Consider the following 16,321-nt stretch of genomic DNA (forward strand, 5'->3'; position numbering starts at 1 on the left):
TGACTGTGTGGCTCTTCTCAGAAGCCCAAGGCATGGCCTGGTCACAGGCAGAAATGTGGAGTGCCACTGAGAGCAGCTCAGAGCAGGCTGAGGAGTAAAGGACACCCATCCTGTAGGGATCACCTTCTCCCTCTGAATTCTCAGCAATTTGCAAGGTAACCAACATGGTAAAAAGTACTTTGAGACTTGAGCGCTTACAAAGGTTCAAAGGTTATTATATACAGAGAGTAGCACCTTATGTTAAAAATAAGGAAAAACAGGTCAGCTGCTTTTAATAAAAATATGCCATTGATTTTTTTTTTTTTAAACAGAGACAGATCTATTGTCTGGACAACTAAAGCACACTGAAAGAAAACCTTCCCCAGGGAAGAGAGGATCTTTATTCTTACCATCAACTGCTCTACATCTGGAGACTAGCTCCCACAACACCAGTCCCATTGCATACATGTCTATTCTCAGGAAGGCGTCTCGTTGGAAGTTGATTGCTCCCTCCAGCACTTCAGGAGCCATGTACCTCCTTGTTCCCACCTACAGAGAAAAAACACAGCTCAAGTTACATTGCATTTGGGCCCCTCTGCCTCTGCTTTGGAGGTGAGTGACAGCTGGTTTCATTAGCCTGGAGGCCATTGCTGCTAAAGGTGCACCTTGCTCGAGAAACAAGCAAAGGGGAGCTGTTTCTTCTGACACTGATTCTCATTAAGATCATTCGAGTCCAGATGAGCAACATAAAGGAGGAAGCCAAAGTGCAAGGCTACGTGTGTGATACTCATTCAGTGCACACTGCAGGTCTGCATCCCGCTGCATGTTGCTCCAGCAGCACACCCTGCATGAGGAAATGCTGTCTTTGGAGACACACAGAACACCCTGAGGTCAAGTCTGGCTTGGTTATACTAACTGTTGAAAGGTCAATCCTCTATCACTCAAAAAAAAAAAAAAAAAAAACAAAAAAAACAAAAAAAAAAAAAAACCAACAAACAAAAAACTCCAACCCCCTGGATAAACAAAAACAGAACCAAAAAAAAAAGATGTTGGTTTGACAGCCCTAGATAAAACAAGTCTCCTGCATCCACAGAAGTAGTAAAACATGAACCCTGGCTTGCCATGGTTTGGAAAAGACCTCCTCTTGTTTTGAGGGAATAGCCATTATAGTGCCTCCATTGTTATGTTTAGTATAGTTCATAATGTCGGAAAGTGGACAGAACACCAAGAGAAGAAACACCTTTCTTGGGAATTGAAACACTTTTAATAATTTCCTTTAAGGAAATTCTCATCTATTCTTGCTGTTAGGGGGACAGAGTGGCAGTGGGGACAGTAGAGACAGAGTGAAGCCAAGATATGGAAAGATGTGCAAAATACTGGAAAAGTCAAAAAAAAAGGTGACAAAAATAAGGAAAGCTGAGTAAGGCTAACCCAGAAGAGTGTTCATTCCTTCTGAGATAAAGCTAAAAAAAGGGAGACTACATTGGAGATGGAAATTCAGGAAGCACTGGAGGCACAAGGAGGGGATGATGGACTTGCTGTCCTGGCATGAGAGCAGAAAGAGGGGCTGCTTGCTGCAACACAAAGGCAGAAAATTAAGAGCCCATAAAACTGTAGTATATTGTTTACACAATGCACAGCCAGCTGTGCCAAAGGTCACCCAAGCAGCCAGCCTGGCTGAATTCTTAAAATTAAATCAATAATTTTAGGATTATGAATATTTATATTGTGGTATCAGTATTAATATTTAGGAGCTTTATTACTTGTGTTATGGCCTAGAGAAGTGGTATGTGCAGCAGACTCCAAAACTAAACATTTCTACGATTCAGCTGGACTGTCTTGCCTTGCTTTGGTCAAGAAAGGTTGGGCCAGATGATCCTTGAGTCCCTCCCAACATGGTATTCTGCAATTCTATGATCCTGTGGATATTTATACCAAAACAATAAAGAGACAATGAGCCCTGTGCTTGAAGGAAGAAGCCACCTGACCCCAGAGCTGGGGGGCCTCACCTGCACAGCAATCAGAAAGCTTGAGCACCCTCCCCACTGACCCAGATTAAAGCAGCTCCCAGAATTTATGTCTAAGCACAAGTCTTTATGGAAAAAATACATATCTCAAAGTGAAATAAATGCATCTACACAAACTAGCCCCCGTTCCAGAGAAGCTATGGCAAGGCCAACTTTTTAAAAAGTTAAAGGTAATGATTACCTGTCCATGAGTGTCACCTGGAGGTTTTCCAGGTTCAAACCGTACAGCCAGTCCAAAATCAGCTAGCACAGCTGTCAAGTCATTCTTCAGCAAGACATTTTTACTCTTGAAGTCCCTATGGACAAGCCAAGAAGTAAGGGAAGGGTTTATCATGGCATGTGTCTAAATCACACTGCAGCACACACATTGTCTATAGACTCAGCAGCCCTTTCTTCCTTTCTCCCCCAGAGTCCCAGCATGGCCAGTGCTGCAAACTTGGCTGCTCCTCACTGCCCTTGTCCCCAAAACACGCCCAAGCAGCCCTGAGCTGACCAGCACAGAGTCAGCCAAACTCTACAGTGAATTAATCTCAAAGTAAAATCTGATCTGAAGGAGCTCTTTTAATTGGAGCAAGCTGTATATAAGGCACCATTTCTTGCTCCAAGCACCATCTTCTGGGCCCTTCTCATTCCCAAGAAGAAAACCAAGGCAGGTTAAGGGAGTATATTACTCTTTATCCTAGTAAGGATGTTTGCTCCTACCTATAAAATTAGATCTTTCTGGAAATCAGCAGATGCTGGTGAGACTCTCTCCACCCTGACTACATGCTTCAACAGACTTTTGCCATAGTCATCTATCAGCCTTCTGTTGTAATTGCTGCATTGATCTTCCCTGGAGAATTCAGAGGGTTGGAAAGCAAGCAGGGAAGGGGCTGAGGCCACACAGACATGCTGTCAGGGTCAGAGCAGGCAGCTGACAGGCAGGTGTAAGAATTTGCAGTAGAGATGGTGGCTCTGTGCTTGAAGGGGACATTTGTGTCAGTCCTGTGCTGCAGCAGGATCATTTCAGGGCAGCTCAGGTAAATCTGCAGGGGCTGGGAAGGGTGGGGGCTGGAGGAAGATCACACTGAGATGCCGAACCAGTCGAGCCCTGTTCCCTGGGCTTCCTGCATTTTCATCTGAAAAGGAATGTTTGGCAATCTAATTAAATTACAGACCTTAGACAGCAGATGGCAATTGTCCTGTATGCTCAGCATTATAACTTCCCTATCATCAATTCACTCAGTGACCCTGCTGATTGCAGGACATTGCAGGCCTGCACAAAATAATTAATGAGGGCAGATACGATTGTTCTGCACTAGAGAGACCTGTCAAAATTCTTTGTGAAGAGAGAAACTGCTGGACCATAGAGAAGGGGCTGCTCCCTGCAGCCTCAGATGCCAGAGCATCAGCTCAAAGCACTGCAAGCAAAAATCACCCAGCCCCTGATTCTGAGCTTAAAATATCAGAAGAGAGGATTTATCCTCTCTAAGCTAAACACAGCATGATGGGCATTTCTGGCTTGAGGATTAAGATGGGGGAAGTGGGTGTGAAGTTGGAGGGCACCATGCAGCCAGTGAACCCCAGCAGAAACCAGCCTCCATCAGCTCTAGGGACTCAGTACAGCTTTGCAGAGCCTCCAAAACATTGGTACCCCTCCATTACACAGGAGAACTGCATTTCCCACTATCTGTCATCCCAGAGACTGCCTGCTTCCATGCTATAGCAGTTTCCCCACAGGCTTAGGAAACAGCCATCATCTAATGACATGGATAAACGCCTTTGCTCGTTCAGCTTTAGGGGATTATGCCCTCAGGATGGTACAGATTGTGCATGAGATTTTTGCAAAGCAGTGGCTCGAGATGAGGACCACACAGAAATTATCAGACAATCTGCTTGAACGATGTGGTTCCAAGGTGAAATAAGATGTAAACCAGCATTACTGTAGAGCATGTGCTGCTGCTCCTCACCTGCAGTGCCCTTCAGGCATGCCACAGTTAACTCCTACATCTTGATACACAATGCAGGGATTTCCCTTTACAATTCCATCCCCCCCCCATTTCCATACATTTCCCCATTTTTCCACGCTTTCCTTCCTTCCTTTCACAAACCACCTTGAACTGGCAAGTCTGAGCTACAATGCAAATGTATCCAGGCCAGGGAGAAGGACTAAATCCAAGCCGTGCCAAGTAGATTTCCCATAATATCATATGCATTAGACCATCCTAAAATGGTCACTGCCAAAGAAAAGTGGCGTGAAAAGAAGAATTTTTTTTCCATATAGCACTTCAAACTAGGGAATATAGAACAAGCAGACTATGAGTAATGGGTGAGTTAATTCGATTGAGACACTGGAGATTTTATTTGCAGCTTCCACGTGGGGGCACTTTTGCACCAACAAGTGATTCCATAACCTTAATCCTCCTTGTAGTGCCGGGGGGGCCAGAGAGGAGTTGGCTGAACCCCTGCCCAGCAGTGACTGGGGAGCTCCACCTGGCAACCCCAGCATCTCCAGCCATGTGCACTGTGGGAAGCCATTCAAAAACACCCCCCACACCCCCCTCCCTAGATTAAAATGCATTTAGTGTTTTCTTTCAAAAATAAAATTAAAAGGAGTGGGGTAATCCGAGGGGAAATCCCTTGTGTCCTGAAACCCCTCCTCCACTAGGTATGTTCTAAATTCACACAAATGCTGCATTCTACAGCTTTTATCACTTGCTAAATGGACAGGGACACTAATGAGCACGATCTGTTGCTTTAAAGCCTTTCTATAGCCTTCCTCTGTTCCCCAGCCTCAGGAATTTTCATCTATAAACCACTGCCTTTATTCTACAGGGACAAATGTCAGGGACACAGGGGTCAGCTCCAGGAGCAGCACAAAGGCAGCTGCAGGTTCTTTCAAAAGCCCTCATCTCTCCAAAACTTTCAGGTTTGGGGAGGTGGGGTGTTTTGGGGGCAGGGATACCCTTGCAAAAACAGGGATTATCTTGCCATCCATGAAGCCAGGCCTGCTAGATCAGGTACAAATTGCTGCAGCTGGACGTGGGGTTTAAGTCCCTCCTAGATGAAATGCGGTGGGTGGCGGGGGAGTATGGCCACGGATTACAGCCTGTAAATCCCTTCTGGAAATCTCGGCCATCCTGCCCTGCCACGAGCAAACCACTCAGAAGAGATGCTTTAATGTAGGGCAAGCAGTGTGGGACTTTGGAGAAGGGCTAAAGCATGAGGATGGTTTAACCCAACTCAACTTTCTAGCTGTCCCCTCTGCACTGCCACCCAGGTGGGTTGAAGCTGTGCCAGGAGGTCTCAGGAGCAGGGTGGCACCTGCTGTGGTGTCTCTCATAAGCACCCTGGCATGATTTGGGCCTTATAAAACTACAGGGAAAAGTTACTAGCAGCCATTTTCTGCCTTTCCACAGTTTATTAATTTTTTACCTAATGATCAAAGGCTCTGTGGGAAGACACGCAGTGGAGTTATCAGTCCAAATCAGGGAAAAATAGGGTCCAGCTCCTGGTACAGCCATAGAAATACACAGATCATAATGTGATGATATTATCAAGCCAAGTCCTTTCAAAAGAGTGGTTCTGCAGCAGCAGAATTCCTTTTCCACCACAAGGGAAGAGTTGATGGAAGAGAGAAGCCCTTACATTTACCATGAGCCACTACCAACTGTGCTATTCCACAGGCAAGACACTTGCCCCTCACCATTTTATATGCGGTTGAAAAAAATTCTTGTCTTAGCACAGGATTTGCTGGGTTAAAAGGCCTTTACTTCCTAAAAGCACAACTTCCCCCTCCATTCAACAGCATCATTTCGAAGACAGTGTCAACTAAAGAGGCTTTACCTGTGTGCTATGGCAGGTTTGTGTCCTTCACCTTTGCACCAGGGGACATCTTCATGAAGGTAGGACAAGCCACGGGCCATTGTTTCTGCAACATGGCAGAGCTCATTCCAGCTGATAATGTTGCCCTTCAGGTAATCTGTCAGAGAACCCTGCAGAACAGGACATTGTCAGTTCTTAATCATAGACCCCTCTATGTGATAGATGTGCCAACTCATCTCTTTAGAGAATGGTTTAGAGAGTTCTTGAAAAATCTGAGCCTTGATTTACTGGGGTGGTGGGGGGAGGGTGGAAATCACTAGTGAAGCAAAAAGGAAAAATAAAAATCAGAAGTATCCCTGAGTTTTCAACCCTTGACAGCACAGACCTCCTGATGTCTACTTATCTGCCAGGGAAGGGAAGGGAGGTAAGGAAGGGAAAAAATCATCTTTAACCAGAGCAATTCATCCAACCTCAGCAAGGGGAAAGCATTCCATGAAAGATGAAGCATTGCATCAGCTGGCTGTGGCAATGATTGACTCAAGCAGACCTTGGATTTACCAGGGGGATAACACTGCTGGCTCAACCCCAGATTTGCACATTTGTTTTAAGTGTTAGTCATGGTTTATAACTAAAGCAATCCATGAAGTGGGAGATGGGCCCCAAGCCTCAAAAGCAAACATGGAGCCCATCTGCAAGGGGCAAGTTGGGTCTGCAAAATCTGTCTCCCACGATGCTCATCTATGCACATCAAGAGATGGTGATCACTACAGATGTGAGCTGTGGCCTTTTATGCCTCTCTCCCTTCCTAAATCCCACTTTTATTAATCTTTTGTTTGTGTAGGAAAGCATTGAAAACTAAAGAAAGGGCATTTGAAGCAGGGGAGCAGGAGCACTTTGCTACCACAGTCATGGCCCACCAGGAACAGACTGGAGGGATTACAGGGATTATAATCCTGATGTATCACAACCAGCTCCCTCTCTGCCTTCCCAAAATGTATGTGCAATACATTACCTTGTCGTGGAAAGCTGTGATCAGCCAGAGTTCTGTCTCCAGGTTTGTCCCCCTTTTCTCTGCTGCGATAAATTGCAAAAGGTTTTCATGCTTCATGCCAGGAGTGTTGAAAATCTCCCTCTCACTCTGCCAAGATTGCTTATCCTGAAGCAGGGAGAAATGCACCATCAAAGATCATGCTTCCCTTTAAAGCAAACAGCTCCTTCAGTTCAGTCAGAGCTGCTCACACTACTCTAAAAATCATGCTCCTGTGTTAGGATGTGATGCATCCCTTCAAAAGGAGGCTGTTTTCCCTAAAGAAGAAAGACAAGTTGCTGTCCTCAGTCTCCCCTCTCCAAAATTATCCTCAGCTGTTCCTAAAGGACGTGTGTGGGGAGCAGAGAGGAAGCCAAACTCAACCTTACTGAGAAATAATATTTTTCAAGATTTCCTAAGGATACTTGCAAGAGAAAGCCTGTGTATGCAGCCCCCAGGATCAGCCCTGTGGGGTAATTGCTGCAATTGCAAAACCTAATCTAGGCTCTATTGAATATTTACTAGTAGGTCACAGCTGGTTTGGACAGAAGATGTGCAGATCTCCTTTAGCAATGTATGACAACAAATATGAGGTGAAAAAGTACTGAAGGAGACAGCAGAGGAGCACAAAGATGTCTTAGTCATTTTTCTTTCACTTGATTTTTGATTGCTTTACTCTTTTCATCTGCAATTCCTAGAGAATCAAGTCAGGAGTGTTCAAAGGCTTCCTGGAGCAGAAGACAGGAGCTGACAGAAATGCTGCAGCACAATTAGCTCTCACAGCACCAGGGCTCTGCCTGTAAACTGCTCACTAGGTTTGGATCCAGATTTACAATCCACCCAGGCAGGACACACAAAGGCAGGGCTCTGGCCCTTTGTGTGCACTCTGGGCTCTGCAGCTGCACCCTGCCTTGCTGGATTTAAACAACACAGGCATTTGCAGGGAAGTTAATATACCCTGTAGATTTCAGAATGTGCTTGGTTTTGCCCTCCTTGCAACAAGCACTACTACAGGAAGCATTTGGTAATGAGATAACGCAGGGAGAAGTGTAGGAAGGAAGGGTTCTTGAACTTTTTCCCCCAGCAGAAGAGTCCAAATGCATCTTTGTTATGACTCAAAAATAATAATCTCCATAGGCACTTAGAGCATCTCAGCACTGGTGAGGAAGCCCCTGGCAAGTAAGAACCTAGTGCAGTGTCCCTCTCACCTGAATAGGGAAGATTTTCACTGCTACGTAGTCGTTCATCAGCTGAGCCTTCCACACGCAGCCAAAGCGTCCCCTTGCCTTGATCTCCAAGAGCTGCAGGGGCTTTAGGCCAACCAGGGGAGAAGGGGGTGGTGGGCCAGGATCCTGCACAAGAGAAAGAAACACTGTCACCAGCTGAAGCTGGACTGTAAAATAAAGGGAGGGGAGGAATTGAGAGACTGCACATGAGGAAAGAAGTGTGAAGAAGTTACATTTATTTAATACAAATTAATTAGGTGAACTGTTTGCAGCAAGAACAGCCTGAAATTCCCTGTCTCGCTTGCTCTGTAGGGTTTTGGTATAGAACACATATAACAATCTGCACCTCCAAGTGTCACTTTGTGACACTGCTGCCTGCCATGCTCTGGGCAAAACCTGAATTCTCCCGTGTTTTCAAAGCAAAAATTATTTTGGGCTGTAAAGCACTGATGTCCTCAAGGCTACCTCCTGCTGGAAGTGGGAAACTTTAGATCTTTGTGACCAGACAGCCAACTATATCTAAAACCTCCCACTGCTCTTCACTACATTAGCATGTTCCATGTCACCCCAGCCATGGGCAGAGAACAGGTCTGTCAGCATCATACAGATCACATCTGTTTAAACTCTGCATTTGTCCAGGAGAAAAATGTGACCCTGTAGGACGTGTGGGGTTGGAGCTCTGTCCTACCTGCTTTCAGATGGGAAAGGTTCACAGTATCATAGAATGGTTTGGGCTGGAAGGGAGCTTTAAAAATCACCCAGTTCCAACCCCCCTGCCATGGGCAGGGACACCTTCCACTAGACCAGGGTGCTCAGAGCCCCATCCAATCCAGCCTTGACCACTTAGGGGGATGGGGCAGCCACAGCTTCTCTGGCCACCCTGTGCTAGTCCCTCATCACCTTCACAGGGAAGAATTTTTTCCTAATATCTAATCTAAACCTGTTCTCCTTCAATTTGAACCCATTCCCACTTGTCCTGTCATGACATGCTCTTGTAAAAAGTTCCCCTCCGTCCTTCTTGTGGGCTCCCTTCAGGTACCGAAGGCTGCAATTAGGTCACCCCAAAGCCTCCTAGATCCATTCTCTGAGGGTTCATAAAACCTGAGCTTCATCAGGGAAAGCATCTTCCCTCCTCTCATAAAGCTGGCAGGAACTTTATCATCTCTTAGATCTATGATGCTCTACGAAGTTGGCTGAAATCAGGCAATGGGTTTGAGAGTTTGGGAGGAAGGGCAGCTACCAAGCAGGGCTAATTCCTCCCTCAGCTATCTCAGACATGGTGGTAACCCCACCTAAACCCATCAGTCTGACACTTCCATAATGGCCAACTGTGCTACCAACTTCAAAGAGCAGAGAAGAAGAGTTAGGCCACCTGAAAAGAGTGAAGCAGAAGTAGGTGTGAAGACACACTGAGCAGCCCCCGTGCCTTTTGCAAGGCCCAGACAAAGGGGAGTGACTCCCTGACCTCAATGATGTCCACGTGGCCGTAGGGAGGCTTCCGGTGCCGGTACATCCAGAAGGCCAGCAGGATGGCCATGGACAGCACGGCGATGGGCAGCAGGGAGTACACCAGGATGTTGAGCAGGGAGGGCGTTGGCGGCGGCGGCTCGTATATGACTGTGAGAAAAGAGCAGGGTAAGAGAGGGAAAAGAACCTTCAGGAATGCAGCAGCACCGTCAGCTGCACATCCAGAGGCAACCAAACCCCATCTGTCCCTCCACTCCAAAGCTGACAGTGCTGGCTGGCATGCCCCATGATGACAGCCCCAAGGTTCAAATTCATCTTTACAGTCTGATTCACACTGATGGACAAACCTTTTTCCTCTGTGTTTATGGTCTTTAATCATATTTACACTGGGTGTCAGCAAAGCAAGCCTTCCAATGCTACATGGACCACCTTTGGTGTTTGATGGGATGGCTGGCCAAGCTCTGTCTCCACAGATGAAAAACATTCCCTGTGGTAATTGTAAAGGGGTAGGACTAGGTGCCAAAAATATAACTGAGGTACAATTACACCAAGAATCTGCATCTTTATACACAAGGTGATAGCGAGTGACATCTGAAGTTTTGTCTTTGTTTCGTTCAAGCCCAAAAATGCCAAATTTGATGCAAAAATCCATTTTTACAGAACCAAGAATTTCCAGTTCTTGGGGCTCAAAGGACACTTCAGGAAGGAATTTGGTCCAAACACCCCATCCATCAGAGGGATTTATATCGAATCATGAAAGATGTGGAGGAATGGCTTTCACTATTGGCACACTGACCAAACAAGTTGAAATTTTTCAGGGCTTAATGAGTTAAATATATGGTATCTAAGCCTGATGCATTGGCTAAGGTTACCCAAACATTGGTTTTTGGCTGATCAATGGGCAAAAGCGCATTGCTGAGGGCAAACAAAACAAAAAGACACAAACATGACATGTTTACAGTTCTGGTATGTAAAGCAACAGTATTCATAAGGCTCCATGGTTTTCTCTTCTCCATAGAAGTAATGTTAGTAATGGAGTTGCAATGGCCCAAACCACACTTTGCAAGCTGAGCCTCCATCTGACCTTTATTTAAGATAGGTATTTCTTGTTGGGATACACAAAAGCAGAACATTTCCTCCTCTTAACCCTTCCAAATGTATTAAGACAGCACGAAATCCCTTGCAGCATTGCTTTACCTTTCACAGTGATTGACAAGTTGTCAGTTTTTAGTAAAATGCTGCCGGAGCCACAATCAAATGCACTATTCCCACAGTAGTTCTTGTTCCAAATTACATCAGTGCAGTTGAGACACAAACAATGGGAATACTAAATGGAGCCATGTTGCTATGTTGGAGCCAGGGAAGGAAAAAATAGCAAGACTTGCCAAATTAAACAAAAAAACTGTGAGAGAAAGAATATTTGCTACTAGGTTGCTACGGGTACGTTAATAACAGGAGATAATATAACCCATGTAAACAATTAAAAACCTATCAGGACAGCCCAGGAAAATCTGGTAAAGGTCTACTGGAACATCTCAGTAAATGCAGATAGTTCAAACCAACCTAAGGAAAATATTCACCTGTTTTAATAGCTTGTATTGAATGATATTTTAAAAATTATACACCTAAAAGAATCATTGTTTTTCTATTAGCCTCTGAAGAAGGTCCTGCTATTACTTTTCCTCCTTGATGCATATCCACAGACTCTGAAAGTTCACACAGACCCTTTCCCTTTCAATCCCCAGATCAACAAAATAGAATCAAATGCAAAATCCCAGATGCTTAAGGTATCTGGAAACTCATGACCTGTGAATTTAATGAGGAAGGTGTTAAACACCTTTTAAGAGTTTAAGGCTCAATCCATGCTATATTAATCACTCTACCCTTTTCCCCTTGTGTGGGATTTTGCTTTGTAACATCCCACAGTGAACTGTCCACCGTAAAGAAAACTTAACCCTTACTGATGGTATCCAAAGTGTTGGTACAGCTTTAGCCATAGAGTGAAACAATCTATTCTTAAAGAACTTTAGCCAAAGGATTTCTGACTTCGTCACCAAAACCTCCAACAACTCAATGTTGACATGAAGCTGAATCGGGGGAGGTTTAGGATAAATATTAGGAGAAGGTTCTTCACCCAGAGGGTGGTTGGGCACTGGAACAGGCTCCCCACAGAAGTGGTGACAACACCAAGCTCGGAGCCCAAGGAGCATTTGGACAACACCCACAAGCACAGGGTTTGAATCTTGGAGGTTTCTTATGCAGGGCCAGGAGTTGAACTCAATGATCCTTGTGAGCCCCTCCCAACTCAGGACATCCTATGTTTCTATTAATGTCCTTGGAAACTGGGTCTAGAGGAAGAGACCCCAACTCCCCGTCCTCCCAGTCACTCACCTTCTGGGCCGGTGACTTCAGGCAAATGGGTAAATTTCTCATTGCAATAGTTGCCCTCGCAGCAGCAGAAAAACACCTGAGGGTTTTCTTCTGTGGCTACACACTCCTGCCTGCACCAGGGAGGGACAGACACGGAATGAAGGGGAGAGAAAAACATTGTCAGCCAACTCCTGCCTCTTGTCTTTGGGAGCCAACCTGCCCCAAATTGTCTTCTCCACACACCTTTTCCTGCAGCTGCACTGCACAGATCAGCAGTCTCCACTTACGGAGAACAACTTGGCACTCAAACACCCCAGTGGATAGCAAAGACCCTTGAAAAGACTGCAAATGAAACAAATGCTTCCATATGTACTGAGGGCATTAGATGGTGAGTAATAAATAACAGCCGCTGCTGCTAACAGAATGAGAAGGAGAAAAACGACAGAGAGACGCCTCAGTCCCTGAGCGGTGACTTTCCCACAACCCATATGAACACTGCCAGGGCAGAGAAGTATTTGATGATGCAATTAAAGATTGTGCCATAAAGCACACATGACGAGGGCTGAGCTAAGGCTGCTCCCACAGCCTTGAGCATCACCAGCTCTGCACACTCGAAGGGCACCAGACAGCGGCAGCCACAGCCCTGCTGCAGCAGGAGAGAGCTGCAGGTCTGAGGGCATGCAGTGATAGCTCAAGGTAATGGCTTTAAACTGAAAGAGGGCAGGTTTAGGTTGGATATTAGCCAAATTCTTTACTCTGAGTGTGGTGAGGCACTGGAGCAGGTTGTTCAGAGAAGCTGTGGATGCCTCATCCCTGGAAGTGTTACAAAATTAGGTTGGATGGGACTTGGATCATCCTTGGGCCTGTGGAATGTATCCCTTCCCATGGCAGGGGACTGGAACTAGATGATCTTTACAAGTCCTTTCCAACCCTAACCATTCGAGGCTCCTATGATTCTCACTTTGTTTCTAGAGTTTTTAAGTTTAATTTTTAAGTGCTATCTCCTCCATAAAAAGCTTATTTCTGCAGAAAAACCTTTATGAAAATCGGGTTGCAGCTCTCATTTTCTGCCTTTGCCTCTTATCCAGGTACTGCTACAGCCTTCCCAGCACTGAGATTTCCTTCCACATTGTGCAAGGCCTTAGGGGACTTCCATGGATCAAACCAACTCCACTTCCACACATACTCCCTCTCCCCACAGATCAATGCCAAAAGAGATGTGCAGTGATTTTTTGCAGTACTTTAGCTGTCATTTCTTTCTGTTTCTTAAATGCTGCTTCCCTTCCCTGCCGCCTTTTGCTGTGCTATGCTCTGGTTTTAGTTATTAGGCTTGCAGAGCTGCTCTCCACAGAGAACTGTATCAAACTATTTCCTGAAGCCCAGCTAAATTATATGCATAACTTCCTTCCCTCGACCACTTGGAGGAAGTAGCAAAACAATCATATGCGTTTGACATTATTACTCATTTCTGAACCCATGCCAAGCCTCCCTTTCTGTGTTATCACTGACATACTGCCACGAGAAGAATGGAAAGGGCTCCCTTCAATCCTAGCTCTGGGTAGTTTTCAGTGCTTTACTCCCTTCGGGGGAAAAAAAAATGGCTATAGCCAAACTGTCTCCTCCAAGGTCTCAGCTGGGAAGCACTTGGTTTGTTTTTCAGGCTCTCATTTTTTTCAACTTCAAAGCAAAAAGGCAGCCATTTGACTTATTCAAATGAACAAAGATGTTTCAACAAGTTAAACAGCGTTTCCAGATGCTTTTTTGTGAAATCAGATAACAAGCCCTTTGGATGTAACAGCATCAGTGTTGGAGCCTTCAATAGAAAACACATCCTTTGCTAAATCTGTTGGTTAAAAAAATCAAGCTAATGAGTGAAAACAGCCTGCTCCACATCTGCAGTTCATTATCCCTGTCTCTGAGTGAAGCCATCCAGGTATGTATGACATGTTACACTTAGCAAATATTACAGCTGAGGCAGGGGGAGAGAATGACACATTTTTCTGTGGCAGGGAGGGCACGTTTCGGAGCGGTTCACGTATTCTGCAGGGGAATGCGAACATGACCTCTCCGGCAGGGCTGTGTAAATAAACGAGAGCACACAAGTCGATTTTTAAACACTACCTTTTTCCTATAACCTTAAATGTACATGTGCCACGTTCTTGTTTCCTCAAGATAAAGAACAGAGTAAGGAGCCGTCACCCTCAACGTCCCAACCCTTGCGCTCCAAAATTTTTCCACATTCTTCTGACACAAAGGAGGCAGCGCTTGGCACATCCCAGCACGTGCTGCTCCAAAAGCAGCTGCAGCACCAGAACAGGACCATGCCCTGCATCCAGGGACACAGGATACAGGTGCATCTGCCAAGGCTGCTCCCAGAAACTCGGCATCCAAAGGTGCCAGAGATACAGCCAGAGATACAAAGGGCATCAACACAGCACTGCTGATCGAAAAATCATCTTCCTACCCATTTTTGCCACCTTGGGATGCACTACTGCCTGCATGGAAGTCTGCCAAGGGCACTCAAGGGAAGAGAGAAATTGAAAAGGACTGCACTTAAAGAGGGTCTATTCCTTTATATAATTAAAGCTAACCTTTATTTCAAATGTTGCTTTTGATATTTGTACTGTTTTTTTAATTCTCAGAAGGTCTTTTAGCTTTGCCCTGGAACTTGTGACTCTGAAAAGTCAGGCAATGGAATACTGGATGCTCAATTCTAGGGCTGCAAAAGGCTGGTGAGGAGCCCTGGAAAGTTTTTACCATTTTAACAGAGCAACACATTATGACAGAGTTTAAGAAACACTACATCCCTGCAGAGACACTCAGTGACAATACAAGTGTCACTGGATATGAGAGCAGGCACTGAAAGGAGAAATCTGTTTACAGTAAACACTTCTGCTTGGAAGTAGGAAACTACAGTGACCTTCTATTCTCAGAAGAATCGGCATTAAGATGACTAATGGGCCAAGGAGGATTGATTTATTGGGAAAGAATAAAAATTTAACTATATATAGAGCCTGGCTACTCAACTGGCAAGGGAATAGGTGTGGTAGGAAAGTAACTCTGGAGCTAATAATAGAACAAAGACGAGGAACAACTTACAGTCGAGATAAGCCAAGACACAGGCACAAAAGCAGAGGAAGTGTACAGCACCAAAGGGAGAAAACACTGCAGCCATGGGACAAATCTAGTTCCAGCTTAACCCCACAGTTTAGCACCTGATCTTCCTAAAACTTTCAGAACGAGATGCTACAAAGATGCACAACTGAGAATTGCACAAAGTTGAGATCAACCTACATCGGTGTTATATCAAAGGAAACCCTTGAATTTTATGTTGCTAATCCTTATTGAAAGGGCTGGGCTTGGCTTGGCTTGGTTGGTCATTGGTTTGGGTTTTTTTTAACAGAAACCCTGAGCTCAGAGCTACTCAACATTGTCCTTTTCAGCTGCGAAACTTCATAGGGCTGTTTTCTTTAGCCGTAATTCTTTTCCCCTTTGTAGAATTGCATCAAGGGAAGTGAGAAAAGACTAGTTAATTTTCCCAGCTATTTAATGAGGCTGGAGCCTTCACACTACAAAACCTCACTCCTTTTCAGCTTGCTACAAGCAGTGACACACAAACTCACATTGCTTTTGCTCCCCACTCTTTCTCCTGGCCCTCCTCTTCACTCAGCCAAAGAACAGTGGAACTTTTTGCAACATCACAAACGTCAGAATATCTCAACCCCTAACCACCCCCAGATATCTGTGCTTTTCTAGACAGCTCTAAATGATTCCAAGTTTTCACTTATATCACCAAATGCTCCTGGAAGAACATATTGCTCTTCATTTGATGGTACAGGACAGGTTTTTCAATGAATGCCAGAATTATCAAAGCTTTGCTAGGGAAAAAAACAAACAAAACAAAACACAACACAAAACCCCTAAAAGTGATTTTTGCAACTTCTATTTAGAAAGTCAAAGCAGGCAAGTGACAATTCTGAGAGCTGCATTAGCAGCAGAAGCAATTCCAGGGGATGCTTTTGCCAATTAACTTGGACTTGCCTTCTTTTCCTCTATGCAAAAAAATCACGAGCTTTTACACGTAGAGGATCAAGTAAACCTTTATTTAGATAAACCAGTTGGGATGTTACCTGTCATAGCAGTTGAAGTCATCTAACCAGCAGCCTTTCTTCACCAGCTCGATGGAGCCCGAGTTGTTTCTCCAGGAGGCGTAGCAGTGGAGCCGCTTGTCCTTCTCCCCCTCGCAGCGCTCCACGCCGCTCTGGTTGGTCTTCTCCAGCTCCCAGTTGGCATTGTAGTAGATGCACTCCCTTGTCTCAGCCTCCCCATGGCCTGGCCCTGAAAACAAAAATCAAGCCCCAAGAACATTCAGGCAAAATCAGAAATAGATCCTGGGGATTGTATGGCTCTCTTTTAGGTGA

The 16,321-nt window shown here is 45.2% G+C and overlaps 1 protein-coding gene across 2 annotated transcripts in view; it reads right to left on the minus strand.

Annotated features, from left to right (window-relative positions):
- Positions 1 to 16,321, minus strand: part of ACVR2B (activin A receptor type 2B) — a 96,019-nt gene that overhangs the window by 4,522 nt on the left and 75,176 nt on the right. Inside the window, exons 2-9 of one of the 2 annotated variants that reach the window (XM_053950139.1) lie at positions 16,031 to 16,238; positions 11,922 to 12,031; positions 9,529 to 9,680; positions 8,046 to 8,189; positions 6,823 to 6,966; positions 5,832 to 5,980; positions 2,188 to 2,302; positions 390 to 528 (exon numbers count right to left, since the gene is read on the minus strand). In XM_053950139.1, the coding sequence (XP_053806114.1) occupies positions 390 to 528; positions 2,188 to 2,302; positions 5,832 to 5,980; positions 6,823 to 6,966; positions 8,046 to 8,189; positions 9,529 to 9,680; positions 11,922 to 12,031; positions 16,031 to 16,238 (1,161 nt within the window). The remainder of the gene's footprint in view (positions 1 to 389; positions 529 to 2,187; positions 2,303 to 5,831; positions 5,981 to 6,822; positions 6,967 to 8,045; positions 8,190 to 9,528; positions 9,681 to 11,921; positions 12,032 to 16,030; positions 16,239 to 16,321) is intronic. The other variant, XM_053950146.1, reaches the window with a different exon arrangement.

Source organism: Vidua chalybeata, chromosome 1 (genome assembly GCF_026979565.1).
Source record: "Vidua chalybeata isolate OUT-0048 chromosome 1, bVidCha1 merged haplotype, whole genome shotgun sequence".
In the NCBI taxonomy this organism is placed as follows: Eukaryota; Metazoa; Chordata; class Aves; order Passeriformes; family Viduidae; genus Vidua; species Vidua chalybeata.